This window comes from Periplaneta americana, chromosome 2, assembly GCF_040183065.1.
Source record: "Periplaneta americana isolate PAMFEO1 chromosome 2, P.americana_PAMFEO1_priV1, whole genome shotgun sequence".
NCBI classification, from domain to species: Eukaryota; Metazoa; Arthropoda; class Insecta; order Blattodea; family Blattidae; genus Periplaneta; species Periplaneta americana.
This window is the reverse complement of record NC_091118.1, coordinates 217,626,007-217,644,042: the sequence shown is the minus strand read 5'-3', so window position 1 is coordinate 217,644,042 and position 18,036 is coordinate 217,626,007. Positions and strand designations below refer to the sequence as shown.

Here is an 18,036-nt window from a genome sequence, read left to right as displayed (position 1 = left end):
TCAAGCACAGCTTATTGAATAATAGTTATTCAAAGATATTATATTAAAAGCGCGATAATGCATTGTAAGACTGCTTTACTACATTTTTGTGGATAAATACAGTGACTGTGTAATCTGTCGAAAAACAATCTGCGAGCAGTTCTGGTGATATAAATGCAATATCTTAGAAAAACATCTCAGTGGATACAAAAAATAACTGTAGGTGAGGGCGCTCCATATTTACATTTTTTAGTTCCTAGTGCGTGAGTTTGTCTTTATTGGAGGTACAAATGGGAAAAGTCACAAGTTATGTGTAACAGGAAACAGTGATGTCGTGCAGTGATTGCGGACCACCATGTTACACTTAAAGCAAACTGCATGAAGTGTCCATATCATACAAGGGGAGTATTCTCAAAAACAAATGAAAGCATAGACGAGTCCATCTCATACAAGTGTAGTACCGGTATTGTAAAAATGGAAGACACATAGCCACACAGTGAAAGGAATTTAAAAATTCCATGTCACTTTATTCCTTTAAGACTCACCAGCTTATTTTACAGACTGGGTGGCTTAAAACTCCTTGGCTGGTCGGCAGCCCAAGCACAATGCAATTGCTGGCATTCCCCTCCATGAAAGTATGGTGTTCCTTTTTTTTTTTTTTTAATTGGTTATTTTACCACGCTTTTTCAACTGCTATGGTTATCTAGCACCTGAATGAGATAGTGATAATGCTTGAGAAATGAGCCCAGGGTCCATTGCCAAAAGCTACCCAGCATTTGCTCTTAATGGGTTGAGGGAAAACTCCAGAAGAAAACCTTAACCAGGTAACGTGTCCCAATCAGGATTTGAACCTGGGGCCGTTCGTTTCACGGTCAGGCCTGCTAACTGTTACTCCACAGCGGTGGATGGTGGTCTTCCCAACTGCAGTCAGTCGTGAGTGAGACTTCATTGAGTAGAACAGTAGTTTGTGCTGTCATGAGTGAGATTTCATTGAGTAGAACAGTAGTTTGTGCTGTCGTGGGTGAGATTTCATTGAATAGAACAGTAGTTTGTGCTGTCATCAGTGAGATTTCATTGAGTAGAACAGTAGTTTGTGCTGTCGTGAGTGAGATTTCATTGAATAGAACAGTAGTTTGTGCTGTCATGAGTGAGATTTCATTGAGTAGAACAGTAGTTTGTGCGGTCGTGAGTGAGATTTCATTGAATAGAACAGTAGTTTGTGCTGTCATGAGTGAGATTTGAGTAGGACAGTAGTTTGTGCTGTCGTGAGTGAGATTTCATTGAGTAGAACAGTAGTTTGTGCTGTCGTGAGTGAGATTTCATTGAGTAGAACAGTAGTTTGTGCGGTCGTGAGTGAGATTTCATTGAATAGAACAGTAGTTTGTGCTGTCGTGAGTGAGATTTGAGTAGGACAGTAGTTTGTGCTGTCGTGAGTGAGATTTCATTGAGTAGAACAGTAGTTTGTGCTGTCGTGGGTGAGATTTCATTGAATAGAACAGTAGTTTGTGCTGTCATGAGTGAGATTTCATTGAGTAGAACAGTAGTTTGTGCTGTCGTGAGTGAGATTTCATTGAGTAGGACAGTACTTTGTGCTGTCATGAGTGAGATTTCATTGAGTAGAACAGTAGTTTGTGCTGTCGTGAGTGAGATTTCATTGAATAGAACAGTAGTTTGTGCGGTCGTGAGTGAGATTTCATTGAGTAGGACAGTAGTTTGTGCTGTCATGAGTGAGATTTCATTGAGTAGAACAGTAGTTTGTGCAGTCGTGAGTGAGATTTCATTGAATAGAACAGTAGTTTGTGCTGTCATGAGTGAGATTTCATTGAATAGAACAGTAGTTTGTGCTGTCATGAGTGAGATTTCATTGAGTAGAACAGTAGTTTGTGCTGTCGTGAGTGAGATTTCATTGAGTAGGACAGTACTTTGTGCTGTCATGAGTGAGATTTCATTGAGTAGAACAGTAGTTTGTGCTGTCGTGAGTGAGATTTCATTGAGTAGAACAGTAGTTTGTGCTGTCATGAGTGAGATTTCATTGAGTAGAACAGTAGTTTGTGCGGTCGTGAGTGAGATTTCATTGAGTAGGACAGTAGTTTGTGCAGTGGTGAGTGAGATTTCATTGAGTAGGACAGTAGTGTTGTGCAATGGTGAGATATTGACTGAGTAACCCTAGTAATTATATTGTTTTCAACCAATATTGCTACATCGAACTTTAACAGTCTTCTGAAGATTTGGTTATCAGCAAATGACGTGATCCAAGTGAGTTTCGTCCACTGCAAACATTAAGAGGCTTCTGTTTTTGCTATCCATTTAGATTCTAAATGTAAGGAAGTTACGTATTACAATACATGCACTCTATGTTTTTCCAAGAGTAAGAAGTAATTTTAATTGCTCGTATCTTTGTTATTTTCTATACAATCTTAGTCGTACTGACACTTTCTCATTAAGTTATTGAACAGGAAATGAGACTTTTTACTGCAGCATCCAACGCCATAACTTTATCGTAAATGCTCTGTGTGTTCACCATTTTCTTCTTGTATAAGTAGCAGCCTCTCTTCATTTCTGCAAATAGTAGCTCTGACTTCATTTCTGGAATATTCATTACATACTGTATGATAGATTTCTTCAACTGATGAATTGTCATAGATCTGTTCAGACACATGCTACAGCTACAATCAATCTTCCAGGTCAAGTTACAGGAAATTACCATTGATAACATGGTCACTGAAAGTGTTATGTAAATTTCTTTTGGCTTGTTAAGGATATGGGGAGGTGCACTGTAATGCAATCAAATACCACTCGCTGTCCATTAAGTGTAACAGTTGTTATTACTTATTCACCCTCTTAAAGAAGTACAGACTGCTATGTAATGGCCCATGATGGCACACCAAAAGTATGGTAACTTTCAAATCGTAAAGTTGGTTATTAAAAGACCAAATTCTGTAATTAATTATGAGTGTTTACACCACCATTAAATTGGAAATATGCTTAGCGAGTCAGAACACTTCACAGTATCCAGCCACTGCGGATCCATCTGAATTTGAGTTCTCACTTGCACAGCGAAATCATGCTATTAATTTAATATCTTGTTAGTAAGTTTTGGGTAGCGCTGTTTCTGATTCATCTTCAAGCACTGTTTCTTCTTTATTTCATTCAAATATATAAGTTAACAATATTCCATAAATATGCTTTCAATCAAGTGTTACAAGACTATGAATGTGATAACTCGGATTTTGCATCTGATTATTATAAGTGATTCAGGCGTGTCTTCTGCTAACTGATGCAGATTAAACTATTCAGCTTACTTATGTTACGAACAACTGCAATGCAAAGTCGTTATTCAAGTGTGTATACATGGATAGGCAGGGAGTAACGGTGACAAGTAGTCCTCCTCAGTGATGTGTTGGCTCGCTCTTTGTGACAAAGTTAGGTATGATTTGATGGTGACCAGTAGCCCAGTGCCCATGACAAGTTGTTTCACTGCCAGTGAAAGGTAGCCTTCCTCACTCTTTGTGACAAGGTTAGGTAGCGTTTGATGATAAGTTGACCTGCTGCCAGTGCCAAGTAGCCGCACTGCCAGTGACAGGTAGTTCTACTGTCAGTAACAAGGTTAGGTAGCGTTTGATAAGAATTAGATTAGTGATAATAAATTTTACCTGCACTGTCAAAGACAAGGTTAGGTAGAAATGCAGTCTCGTAAGTAAAGAAGGAATATTTTGCTTCTCTTTTTATTTTAATTCTACGTCTCCATGCAGCAGATGATACTTTATTCACCGATAGTGTACTGCCATTTGTATTCAGTAGGTGTTGTTTGTAGCCTCGGCTTTATTTTAAGAAAAACACCAATTTGGGGTGAGTAAAGTAGGATTCCGAAATATACAGAAGAAACATCTCCCATTTTCAACTCTGTCCTATATTCGACATTCTTTTTGTATCATAAAAGTGATGTTACGGTACAGTACTGAACCAGTATTAAAATCATTTTGTTCAACTTCTTCCCCTTATTTGCATTATTAATAATGGATAAAGTTTAAGTCGCCAGATCGTGCTGCACATCTCCAGGGGCCATACTAGTTTGACACTGCATATGATATAAACTTCAGCAACTATTATCTGTTGTCACTGTAGATTTTCCTGATCTCTTTTCATCTGTAACAACCAATTTCTTCAGATTCTGATACAATCTTCTGGAAATACCTCTTGAACCATTATGGGCTAAAACCTCCGAAAAGCAGGTGGAAATCTTTGTCCACATTCGTAATGACATTGAATAAGTGTGATACGAGTTTGCTCCGGTAGAAAAAGACCTTCACGTCAGTTAATCTGTTATCAGGCCCAACAAAATATTATTACAGGCACAGAAACAAACTGAAGAAGGATATAGTGGATAAGATGAATTGAAGATGATGAAGAAGAAGATAATGGACAAGTGAAGGAAGACCTGGTGAAGATGATGGACAACATGAAGCGAAGATAATGAAGGGCAAAATGAGGATGAAGATGATGGACATGGTGAAATAATAACATTAAGGTAATAGAATTGGAAGATAATGAAGATGAAGAACATGAAGATTGAGATGAATAATATTATTGATAATTGAAGAGACGACAAAAATGAAAATGTGGGGGAACAAAATGAATATGAGACGAAGATAATATTGATGATATCAAGGTGAAAATATATATGAAAAAGAGACACTAGAATAAAATTGTAAATTAATATCAGACAGCACACTTCATTGTATGGATAATTAGAATGCTAAAATTGTTGAAATAATTTATTTAATGATTTTGTACCAGTGAAGTGCCTATACAGTGTCAGTGGAGGCAGCAGTCTGGATGTGCAAGCGTGGGTCACGTGACTTTGGAGGGAGATTTAGGAAGTGACAGCAGGCCATTTCGTAAGATGACTGGCAGACTACCCACCTGGATCATACACTGTGAGCCAGTATGCAACTGAAATGCCAATGGCCATGACAACTCCAGTCGTGTTTAGAGCCCAGTAAACTTTATAGCTCAGAGACATCTGTGAGGCGTTGGCTGTGAAACCTGCAACAAGAAGTGAATTCACAGTGCATGAATGAAGTCGAAGAGGTGGCAGCAGCTACACAAGGAGGACGAGGGCTGACCTGGCTTGCGCTCCATGATGAGGCGCTGGGTGAGCAGGTAGGCGCCCAGCACCGCCTGCAGGGTGCACACGGTGTAGCCCCAGTTGGTGAGGTAGATGGGCCACTTGCTGATGTAGCGCAGGCCCGTGCTCTTGGGGCTGCGCCCTGTGTCGCAGATGGAGAAGATCATCGTGGCCACGAACAGCAGCGCTAGGAACCATCGGTAGGTCAGGTAGACTAGATGCACCCGCACTCTGCTCTGCCACTGGAACAGACCGTCAACTTGTCGTCACCTTTTCCGAGAAGCTCATCTCTTAGGTATTTCGTAACTTCTTATCATTTCTGAATTATTAGGATCAAATCCGAGTACATAGTTTAAAAACTCAAAATCTTGACAACCACTGTGATGGCCTGACGTGTTGTACTAGGAGCAAATGACGTCTGTTAGATATGTTTGTTTCTTGTTTATTTTTTATTTTATTTCATTGGGTTATTTTACGACGCTGTATCAACACCTAGGTTATTTAGCGTCTGAATGGAATGCCGGTGAAATGAGTCCGGAGTCCAGCACCGAAAGTTACCCAGCATTTGCTCGTACTGGGTTGAGGGAAAACCCCAGAAAAAACCTCAACCAGGTAACTTGCCCCGACTGGGATTCGAACCCGGGGCACCTGGTTTCAGGCCAGACGCGCTGACTGTTACTCCACAGGTGTGGACTGTTTCTTGTGTTATGGATGTGGATTATATGTACAACCATATTTTTCGTTACAATTTGAGTGTAAGATTTTACATCTTTCTGTCTTACAACTTATATTCAACTCATATTCACATGAATTAAGTATTAATTTGAAAGTGAAAGTCAAACTTTGTTATATTAATATACTATTGATTATCTTTTTAAGGTCGTGTATTTACTCTGAAACGGTTAGACATTCTTGTATATCTTTTGCATTGATTATTCCTCAAACATCTCATTAATCTTTAACAGGATCCATTCTTTCATTAAGGTGCATTCTTCTACATAATTCATGTGAATTGTAACTGTGAACACAATTTTGTATTATAATTTTACTATTGTTTATTGGTTATAAAATATGTATTTTGATGCCAACTATAACCCTAATATACCTCAGGGTGAAATAGGGTTTATTAAATTGGATAAAAAAACTTATATTCACAGGGAATAGATATTTCTAAATAATTAGCAGTCATTATTTGTAAACTCCCTTTGTGATCAGTGGGAGAATTTCTCCAGAAGCAGTTAGATCTGAATTACAGCATTGTTGTGTAGTATATTTCAATACATGCTTTAATAAATTATTTTAAATATGAACTACCGGTACCGTGAACTTGAAGGTATTAATAATTACAATATATTGTGAATAAATGCTTTATGTAATAACAATTAATAGTCATGTACTTTAAGTGTACAGTTACAAATGAGTTAAGTATCTTAACTTTGGGATTATAAAGAACGCCTTTTATGCCTAATCCAGAATGTCAAAGTTCATTCGTTTCTTTTTCTTATGTGTAGCACAGAATGTTGATAAACTATGAGCAGGAATATCATTAAATAACTGAATTAGAAAACATGTGGAAGGCCCCTGACACTGATACTTATGGTACGGTATCTTACTATTTTTTGGGAGAGAAATTTTCAGTGCTTACAAATCCGTCTCCATTTCTACTGTGCAAGGGGACTAATATTACATTTTGATGAGAAATTGTCTGCTTTTGAGCGATAAAATTGGTCCTCATTTATATAAGAGACAATTATTTTAATTGTTCACATCTTCGTTATTTCCTACACAATCTCAAACCTCATTACATAAGAAACTGGATTGCTGTAGGAACGAGTTTGTTCTTGTATATGCAGTAGGCCTGATATTATGTTTGAGTTTGAAATTTCAGAAGATTAACTGAAGTAAATGGGCGTTTTATCAATTTTTATTTGTGAAAAGAAGAAATACATAGAGAACTTATTCAATGCTATTATGAATGTGGACACAGTTTTGCAGCAAACTTCCGATATTGCCACATCTACATATAACGGCTTAAGAGTCGGCCAATTCAGTTTGAGTAAATCAGAAAGACCCGCAGTGGCACTGTTATTGGGCTCATCTCACTGTCACCAATTCCATCAATGCTAAATAGAATGAACTCAGTTGCTGTTTGAAGTGTGGCAATGGATGCTGCATTAAAAAAATCCCAGTTCTTGTAATAAGGTTGTGTGAAAATAACAGAGACGTGAGCAATTAATTATAACTACCATATCTGTTACTTTGGGAATAGCTGATATAAGAAAACTGTTATGAACTCTTTTGTTTGAAATGAGTGGCTTTCTAATAATGTGCATAATGCAGATTTCAGATCTTGCAGTGAGTAAAGGTATTTTGTTTAGATGAACAATTTACCTTCCTCCATCAAGAGACTGCCTCGTGGTGCATTGTCACCTAGTAATTATAATGAGTCACAGCATAGCTAGGCGATAGCGCATTTGGAACTGTGCTCGGGTATGAGTTCGATTCCCGCTTGGGCTCATTACCTGGTTGGGATTTTCAGGGTTTTCTCCAACTGTAAGGCGAATGCCAGGTAATCTATGGCGAACTCTCGGCCGTATCTCTCCAAAACCATCTCGTTATCAGCAATTCCATCCTAGTAATTCGTACAGCATCATTAAATAACTGAATTTAAAAAGTAACTACAGTGTAATACATACTGTATATCCGAACTGTATATAATAATATACGAGGCGTGTCCATAAAGTAACTTTCCCACTCTTCCCCAGCTAGCAAAGCATGTATTGCGCGAAGCGACTGCGTGTACGTGACAGAGTAATATCCTGGCATGGCGCATGCGCTAGCAGAACTTCCCGAGTGCTCTCAGTAGCTTCGTTGCATTGGTTGAAAATGGACATTCCTATTCCAGCTCCCGCCGCCTGTGAAGTGCGGTCAGTGATAAAGTTTTTGAATGCACAGGACATAGCGCCGATTGAGATTGATCGTCAGCTGTGCCAGGTCTATAGGCAAGCAGATGGTGCTTTGCTGCTGTAGACAATTTTCAGTAGGACGCTAAAATGTGCATGACGAGGAGCGCAGTGGGAGGCAAACCATCATCACAGACGACCTTGTGGAGCAGAGATCTCACTTGTCTCTACCCACCGGTACTGTCACCTGGCAATCTTTCGACAAACCACGAGGAAGGCCTGTCATGGTGGGCGGTCGATTCAGTGCAGGACAAGCACGTGTAGTTACCCTGTTCTATAGTGGAAGGGCAACTGTGAGGACTGAGTACCTAGGCAAGCTCTACTTTGTTGTTCACAAGTACAAGTCTGGTACTTTCTTCTGGTTATTTAACAGCGTCGGTGACAGCGAGATGATATCCTGGGATTTGCCATGACATTACCTGATATTCGCCTTAAGAAAATGTCGGATAAAACATAACCATGTAATGAGTCGAATTGGAACACGATTCAGATCGGATGAGTATGGAGGATGCGAGGACTTACCTGGCAGCGCACGAAGTGCTCGGGCTCGCCGTGGTCCAGGCGCGCGGCCTTGAGATGGAACTCGCGCTTCCACAGCGCGGTGAGCATCGCCCTCGTCGACGACTTCATAGGCCTGGCATCCTGCAGCACAGGCTGGAGTTAGCAGAGACCCTGGGAGCCTTCAAGAGCGTTTGGGCAGGCTGGCAGGCGCGCTTGTCTTCGATTTGACCCCCGACTAGGTCGTGATAGAATTATTTGTGTGGACAAAGCTGACGTCGCAGAGTTTTTCCGGGGTACCCCCGTTTTCCCTACCATTCCACCTCACCCTTATTTCTGCAATAGTTAAAAATGGACTGGTGTGCAGTACAGGCTGCCGATGCCGATAGGGGCTCCGGGCTTATCTGAGGATGGGATATGCCTCTGCCAGAGCTGAGACAGGATAACCCACCTGTCAGCATCAAATTCACTACTTGGACGACATCGCCAAATTAATCGCGTGCAAGGAGCGCCCATCGATATTCCTGTAGCGCACTGAATTGCTGTTAATCCGTGAGTGGAAAGGTAAGCAGAACAGATGATTTTAAACCACCTCTTTACGGATTACTTTTTAGTCGATTGTTTAACGATGTTGAATCAACTACTAACTCGATTGAATTGGTGATAGCGAGATAAAGCCAAGGATTCGCCATAAACTACCTGACATTCGCCTTACAGTTGGGGAAACCTCGGAAAAACCAACCAGGTAATCAAACAAGCTGGAATCGAACCCACGCCCGAGCGAAAGTCAGGATCAGCAAGTAAACGCGCTACTGCCTGAGCTACGGCGGTGGTTTAGAGATTGCTTCAGATCAGTTTTCCTTCTCAGTTAACTTTAGACTTGTTAAATAGTGCAAATACTCTGAATAAAGATTGCTATAAAGCTGCATCTACAGTACACGGTTCAATTTTCCATGCGCATGCGCGAATAATATTAAGAGAATCAAGATTAAAACGCACGTTCAATTTTAAGATTTTATGTCCTCACAGTCTAGTATATACAGTCGCGAAGCTCAATACGTAGTAAATATGCAAACATTAGGTAGTTGCTCACCACTAGGATCGCTAATATCGCCTCATTACAGGCAATGCAAAATAGTACCGTCACAGTCTATTGTTTCTAGCACCCTCAAAACTCAAGCTTCGTGACTGTATATAGTAGACTGTGACGTCATCTTCACTAGGTACGTCGCAGCTGCTCCCCTTAAAAGAAGTTCCTAGCTACGGGCCTGATATGAAGGCTGCAGATTTCAAAATAATAATAATAACAATAACAACAACAAAAATAAAAATTCACAGGAATAAGGCATTTAGGCAAGTTCGATCTCTGCAGCAAATTAGGAAGCCATATTTTCTCGGTTTCATAGTATTCATTCTTGTGATCATTTTATAACGGAGTACTATGTATGAAAAGTATCGTCGAACTTCCCAGTCGTTCATATTCTGCTATTTTTATGTCTTTTGCCATCTAAAAATTTGTATTTTACGATTCTCAAAGACGTACGTAATTTTTACTGTTCAGTCTACCTCTTTGCAGAGCGCGTTCAGAATGACATGAAGAAGTTCGATGCACCATAGCAAAACAGCCTGATGGTGGGGGTAAAAATTTGTCATTCTTGCTTCAGGTACTCGGCGCGTTGGACGGATATCGAAAAAGTGAGAGTGAGTTTGTGCAAAAAGGAAATATAATCTAAGAAGAGCGGCGCATCATGGCTTCCTGGCGAAGGCGGGTCATCGCATCTACTTATGGAGGAAGAGACGATAGACACGAGACAATGCGTTGAGGTATGTGTAAATGTATTCAACTTGCCTAATGAACTAGAGTCTTGAACTTTACTGTCAGTAGTTTTCACAAAGAAGATAAGACACTGAATGGTTTTATAGTGAAGAGGTTAACATGTCTCGGCTTTACTTTTGGTGCGCTGCGCGGTGAAGCAAAATAGTCTTTGAAGTGGACAAAAATAGAAAAACCCAAACGTCGCTGTTTGAATAAAAAAATGTAGAACTATTCTATAACAATCTGGCTATTGCCTGTACAAATATTACTGTTAAAATCCATTTCTGATAACATCGTGAAGTTGTGGACTCGGTCTACTTCCGTCCTATAAGTTGAATGTTTGCACTCGGTTTGGGTAGTTGTGTATGTGATGTGAATTCCTTACCTATATAATGGACGCTGCTGTATTAGTTTTAACGTCAGGATTAAAAAAATCACACGTTACATAATTTAATTGATCAATATTGAGAATTACCGTTCTATTTCTTTTGAGTTCTATTTTTTTTACGCATTTACTTATAAAGCGAGATTTTGAGTTTGTGTTTATATAATTTTCGGTGAATCTTCGAGCCCACTACGCACAACACACGGGAGAGAAAAGTAGGCCTACTTAAAACTTTGAAAATAACCTCAAAATTGTAGCACATCACTCTAGAAACAAGATGTGGCACTGTGAAAGCCATAAACCCGCCCTAAATACCTTCGTTTCTTATATACCCGACCGATGATTTTCTCATACATTTTCACACGAAATCATCACGTAATCCAGTGCTGCACTAGGAGGGAAAGCACTCCTTTCTTCGGTCCAGGGTAAATCTATTTATGTACAGTATCAGAAAAAAGTAATGGACCAAGTGTTGATGTTAAAATGTTATGTTTTATTTAACGACGCTCGCAACTGCAGAGGTTATATCAGCGTCGCCGGATGTGCCGGAATTTTGTCCCGCAGTTCTTTTACATGCCAGTAAATCTACTGACATGAGCCTGTCGCATTTAAGCACACTTAAATGCCATCGACCTGGCCCGGGATCGAACCCGCAACTTTGGGCATAGAAGGCCAGCGCTTTACCAACTTGCCAATCAGGTCGACACCAAGTGTTGATGACAGTCCTTGTGTATGTAGGCAACAAGTTTCGCAAGACTGTGATCAGTTAGTCTATGTTAGGTGTTGGATCCTGCAGGTCAGTCTTTATAAGGAAGCATGCATTAATGTAGATATTTCTATTGATTTTTTAGTTTAATTTTGTTCCTTTTTAAATAATTCAATTTCTTTATCCTACTGAACGTATTTTTATCCCTCTACTGTTCCATATTTGAAGTCTTCCAGCGGCTCGCGTAATACTAGCATTGGAAATTATACATTGGCATTGCAGTCTTGTCCAGCCTTACAGTCTTCTCTGTATTGCAGTCTTGGTCTGGCATTACAGTCTTGGTCTGGCATTGCAGTCTTGGTCTGGCATTACAGTCTTGGTCTGGCATTGCAGTCTTGGTCTGGCATTACAGTCGGTCTGGCATTGCATTCTTGGTCTGGCATTACAGTCTTGGTCTGGCATTACAGTCTTGGTCTGGCATTGCAGTCTTGGTCTGGCATTACAGTCTTGGTCTGGCATTACACATTGCAGTCTTGGTCTGGCATTGCAGTCTTGGTCTGGCATTACAGTCTTGGTCTGGCATTACAGTCTTGGTCTGGCATTGCAGTCTTGGTCTGGCATTACAGTCTTGGTCTGGCATTGCAGTCTTGGTCTGGCATTACAGTCGGTCTGGCATTGCATTCTTGGTCTGGCATTACAGTCTTGGTCTGGCATTACAGTCTTGGTCTGGCATTGCAGTCTTGGTCTGGCATTACAGTCTTGGTCTGGCATTACACATTGCAGTCTTGGTCTGGCATTGCAGTCTTGGTCTGGCATTACAGTCTTGGTCTGGCATTGCAGTCTTGGTCTGGCATTGCAGTCTTGGTCTGGCATTACAGTCTTGGTCTGGCATTACAGTCTTGGTCTGGCATTACAGTCTTGGTCTGGCATTGCAGTCTTGGTCTAGCATTACAGTCTTGGTCTGGCATTACAGTCTTGGTCTGGCATTGCAGTCTTGGTCTGGCATTGCAGTCTTGGTCTGGCATTGCAGTCTTGGTCTGGCATTACAGTCTTGGTCTGGCATTGCAGTCTTGGTTTGGCATTACAGTCTTCTCTGTATTGCAGTCTTGGTCTGGCATTACAGTCTTGTCTGGCATTTCAGTCTTGGTCTGGCATTACAGTCGCATTTGAAATATATATTATTCGAAATGAGCGATGGTAAACATTTCAAGCAGCAACGCCAAATGTTGGGCCGTACCTACAATTATTGGTAGTGTCCGGCAGTGATGCGGTGTGTACAAGAGATATTAGTTAATTAACATTATCGTCTTTGGATGAGAAAATAATGTAAATTATTTCATAATTGCTGAATATTAATTCGTCATTTTGTGTGGAAGCACCCTATCGTATATGTTGCATTACGTCATTACTGGACATTAGGAATTTAATGTAATGGCTACTTTCTTATAAAGCTGGGTATATTGGAGTGATTTCATAACACCGTAGATGCATTTAGAATAATGGTTAGCACTAATTTTGGTAATTATGTAGTAAGCATCAGCCATTTTGTCATGTAATTGTCTATTACTCTACTGTATATTAACATTTTATTTTACTTTCATTTACTTTTTTATTCCTTGTTTTGATTGGTAGGACAGTGTGTGATTAAGGGAGGTATTAACATATAACGTTGTGAATGAAACCCATACATTCTTGAAAAAATTGTCTAGCACCTAGCTATGAGTTCTACGCTATCTTCACAAGAATTGGTATGCATGTTTATTGTGGTCGTTCCTTTTTAGATAATTCGTCAAAATATACTTTCTCAATAGCTGTTGTCGACAAATAGTTCATAAACTGTTCTAACACATTATCATAGGAAAGTAGGCCTATACCTGTTCAGAGCGTTACGTGTTAATACCCCCTTAAAATTGTGGCGCATCCCTTCGCCAATAACATCCAATGATCATGAAGTAATCAATTGAAGCCTCTTTTAATGTATTTTTGACCTGCTTAAAAGGTTTGTAGACACTACGCGTTACCTCTGAATAACACAAGACGTACGGAATTACGTTTGGAATTTTATTGTATGTCTTCGGAAGTATTTTTGACATAATTTGTAAGGTTTTAACTTTTCCATTTAACAGTGTGGGAATAAAATTATCCAGGCAGCTAAAATAAGAAAGTCAACAGTAGATGATGAGTAATGTGCATAGGGTATATTCTGTGTTCGGTTGTGCCCGTCCTTATAATCAGGACAGAAAGCGCTGACCGCCGACTTCAGTCTCACGGCCGCCTGATGATTTGTCAATCAAGTGCCGTCATCAATCACTTAAGTCGTCAGCAGACGGAATTTTGCTGATGCAACACGCATAACTCAATTGAGCCACTAGCAGGGTCAATTTTCAAACTGTTTGTCAATTGACCCGGTTTGATTTCCCGCTTATTCAATACAGCGAGCCTTCAGCGCAGTCTCCTTACTCCCCGCCCTTTCTGGTTCTCATTCTCCTTCCTTCCTGTTTTCTGCAGCCGTATGCTCATCTGGCGCCTTTAAGGGAAAGGATGGTTTAATATGGTAGAAAATCAGTGAACTGTTCAGTTTATTTTATTTAAAATACTCTTCGACATGTGAAAAATACATTACGTAAAATTTAATGCGCATTTTTGTCCTTGTCAACTCCTGTTATCTGGCTCTTAACGGCAATTCACTGCAATCTTCGGAATGTGCAAGCATGACATTCTTAACTCTTTCCTTTCCTTTGGCTATTATGAAACTTTTCTGTGGAATAGAAAAAATTTATTTTGTTACATTTCAAAAATATCCCACCATATTTCTATAAAATACGTCTAAATTCATTCTCAAAATGTAATTATTTATCTTAAAATTTTTAAAGCCGATATCAAAATTAGGTTTGTGCTCTTAGAAGTAAAATGTCAACGAGATTTTGATCCTTAAAAATGGCTGAGATAGATACATCCATTTAATGAATTTATTTCTGTTCCCTGTTACTTTTTTTTTTTTTTTCTAATTTGGGCCTCATTTTTCTTTCCAAAAACTAATATCGAATTTTAGTTGTTCGAGTAGGCCTAATGATATTTCTACGTGCAATAAATGAAAAAGTGTATCAATTAGGAAAACTGTCAAACTGTGCCATCCTCTGCTCTCGAGGCCCGCGCTGATGTGGGACGTAGACTAGTCCGTGTTCGACACTCGTCTGGGTCATGAAGGAATTTGTGGTGGGCAAAGAGGAAATTTTCTCGGGTTCTTCGTTTCCCCTCATCATTATCGTTTCACCAATACTCTACAATCAACCCCATCCCAGGTCTTCGGAACAAATAAAAAATGGCGACAATTGTACAGCTGTCAAAAGAAAAAGTGGCCGCTCTCCTGAAACAAAGTTCCCTTCGGGTATCTTCGCTACAATTCGGAGACAGGCGATGTTACATGTTGTTGGACCACGTTGCCTGATATCTACAGTTATAATTGAAGTATTCTGTGTGTTATCGATAGCATAATGGTAGCGTTCAGGCCTCTTATTCATGAGGCCCTGCGTTCGACTACAACCACGTGCTTTTTATGTTCTTTTTTGTTCTGTTTTTGAGAGAGACAAACTATACATAATGGCTCCTTTCTCTTTTACGATTATTTTAGTAATTAACATCAGGTTCATTAATATATTATGCCATGACTTTATCATTATGATATTGTGGCTGCAAATGGAAAGAAAAAAGATTTTATTCTCAATAAAAATATCTTTCGTGGCATAAACAAAACAAATTTACTGGCATCGGCCTTAAAACATTGAAACAATTAAGCGTTCAAAAAACAAAACAAAAAGCCACAATTCAATATTTAGTCTATCTTCCTCTTATCTCGATCATCTTGCAGTCGAGTGGGCATGGAATTGACTAGTCTTCGCAAATAGCGACTGTTTTTAGACACGATATTCCAGGCATTCTGAACATACATACATAAGTGTTCTGTCCATGGGCAGGTCTTTCATTGCAAACCCAGCAATCTCCAATCTTTCCTATTTTCTGTCTTCCTCTTAGTCTCCGCATATGATCCACATATCCTAATATCGTCTATTATTCTTTTCAACCAGAGACCCAACCAATTCCTTTTTCTCTTTCTAATCAGTTTCAGCATCATTCTTTCTTCACTCACTTTTTCAAACACAATTTTATTTCTTATTCTATCTGTCCACTTCACACGCACCGTTCTTCTCCACATCCACATTTCAAATGCTTCAATTCGTTTCTCTTCATTTCGTCGTAATGTCCATGTTCCTTCCCCATACAATGCCACACACCACACAAAGCACTTCACTAGTCTCTTCCTTAGTTCTTTTTCCAGAGGTCCGCAGAAGATCCTTCTTCTTCTATTAAAAGCTTCCTTTGTTCATGTTTGCAGTTTTTCTTGGGAAGGATAGGCCTAAATGCGGTAACATCCCGTTGCTTTCCGCACACCACTATCTCTTTCGCATCTTATTAAATTCCAGGGGGCCCAAGCGTGGAGATGAGGAGAGTGGATTTGACTAATTGGACCCTCCGGACTTCACCGAAAGTCACGGCAAGGGTTAAATATTAATTCTATCAGGATGTTTGACCCTATCAGAGATCGGGAAATCTTAATTAGCCTTTGCCCCCCGCATCCTGGACTAGCTTCTACGAATCATCAGAAAATCTTAGAGTGTGATTGGGCCAATTTTTCCGAAAATGTTTCCACACTTTTGCCCTCGTAGCTCAGCGGACGGACGAACGTCGGAATTTAGATGTCAACGTCTCAGGTTCAATTCCTCGTTACTCCTTTTCATTTTATTGTGGTTCAAGATAGTATAATGTAATAATACAAAAAGAAAAACTAATAGCAGTATTATGCAACTGGATTTTTCCAAACCTAATATTAAATTTATGTTATTTATATCGCTAAAGAACGATTACAATATAAATAACTTGAATATTATTTATACAGTATCACTAAAGAACGATAATACAATATAAATGATAAATATCGGTTTGTTTAATTAATATAAGATATTATATAATACGTGTTTAATTATCTAAATAAAATAACCTATTTTACAAAGAAAGATGTTTATTTGTGTTATAATAATTACTTACATAAAATACAGATTATTTATATTGCGAAAGAACAATAACAATATAAATAACTTGAATATTATTTTATAATGCTAATGAAGGAAAACAATATAAATGATAACTTGAATATAATTTATATCGCTAAAGAACGATAACAATATAAAAAACGTGAATATTATTCATATCGGAATTTCACAGATTTATTACAGATGTATTTAAGAAATTGTAGAAGAATAGTAATTAGTAACAGTGTCCTATTTATTTTTCTTGGAGCCAAATTTGTAACTTTTAAAAGTGTGGTTACTATGTTGAAGTGTATGTGTTGCAACGGATGCTTGATTTGTTATGTATGTGAGTCAGTTATGGGATGCTTGATGTCGTCGCAATATCGTAATTATAGTTTGATTGTGTTTGTGTGACTATTGTGTATTAATTTATTATGTATGGTACGGAAATCTGCATATTTATGTTATAGAAGTGTTACGTATGTGTGTTAATGTTTTTGTATGTTTAAAATTGATAACTGATATTTGTTTTGCAATCGCAATGCCTAATTTACGGATTGTTTATGTTTTGTTTACATCGCGTAAGCTAATTTAATTTTCTTTTCCATTTCTCTTTATGCTTATCTTTTTTGTACATATGTAAAATAGGGCTAACCCCCATTGGAGATACTGTAACTACAATAGTAATAATTATTATTCATATCGTTATAAAACGATAACAGAATACAAATGATGACTTGAATTTTATTCATATCTCTAAAGAACGATAACAAAATATAAATAACGTGATATCCATAAAGAACGATAACCGGATATAAATGATAATTTGAATATCATTTACATCGCTAAAGAACGATTAAAAAATAAAATGAAAACTTGAAGAAGGCCCGAACCCACAACCTTTGAATCATTAAACAAGCACTCTACCGCTGGTCTACGAGGCGCAGATATGAAACACTTTCATAGTTCCGGAACTGCTTGTACAAGCACATGCATCGTGTAACATCGCCGCGACCCGAAGTGGACTTTGAAAATATTCGCTGTTCACGAGTGCGGCCACTTTTTTTTTTGACAGCTGTACACACTGTGTGTAATAATGATTCCAGTTGATACACTTCAAGTAGCGTGCCTCCCTGGGCTCGCGCACCACTGCATGCGCTGGGACGGTGGCGGCATCGCATGTAACACGAGATTTCCTTTCGGTTTTCGACCGCCCGTGTATAAAGTAGACTACTCTGATGAAGAACTTTATATAGTTCAACTCCTGTTTGACGAGGAACTGAAACAAACGTACCTAGCATAGGCTATGAAGTTATTTGCTGAAAGACGAGAAACAATTTTTTCCAATACTTTACAGTGGCATATGATCAATATCCTGAATTGCATTTGCGACGTGATCCCCATCACCACGTGCAGAGCGCGTATAGAACAGCTTATGTCAGCGATCTGCGCGAGTTTTTGCCGTCCTCTAGAG

The 18,036-nt window shown here is 39.0% G+C and overlaps 2 protein-coding genes across 7 annotated transcripts in view; both read right to left on the bottom strand.

Annotated features, from left to right (window-relative positions):
• Window positions 1-18,036, bottom strand: part of LOC138695135 (protein rolling stone-like) — a 152,317-nt gene that overhangs the window by 29,088 nt on the left and 105,193 nt on the right. The gene's annotated exons all lie outside the window — the stretch shown is intronic.
• LOC138695134 (protein rolling stone-like) overlaps window positions 1-18,036 on the bottom strand; it is a 75,293-nt gene that overhangs the window by 7,821 nt on the left and 49,436 nt on the right. For 3 of the 6 annotated variants that reach the window (XM_069819556.1, XM_069819558.1, XM_069819555.1), the window contains 3 exons: window positions 8,593-8,712; window positions 5,106-5,349; window positions 4,903-5,025 (listed from right to left, as the gene is read on the bottom strand). In XM_069819556.1, the coding sequence (XP_069675657.1) occupies window positions 4,903-5,025; window positions 5,106-5,349; window positions 8,593-8,712 (487 nt within the window). The remainder of the gene's footprint in view (window positions 1-4,902; window positions 5,026-5,105; window positions 5,350-8,592; window positions 8,713-18,036) is intronic. The other 3 variants (XM_069819561.1, XM_069819560.1, XM_069819559.1) reach the window with 2 other exon arrangements.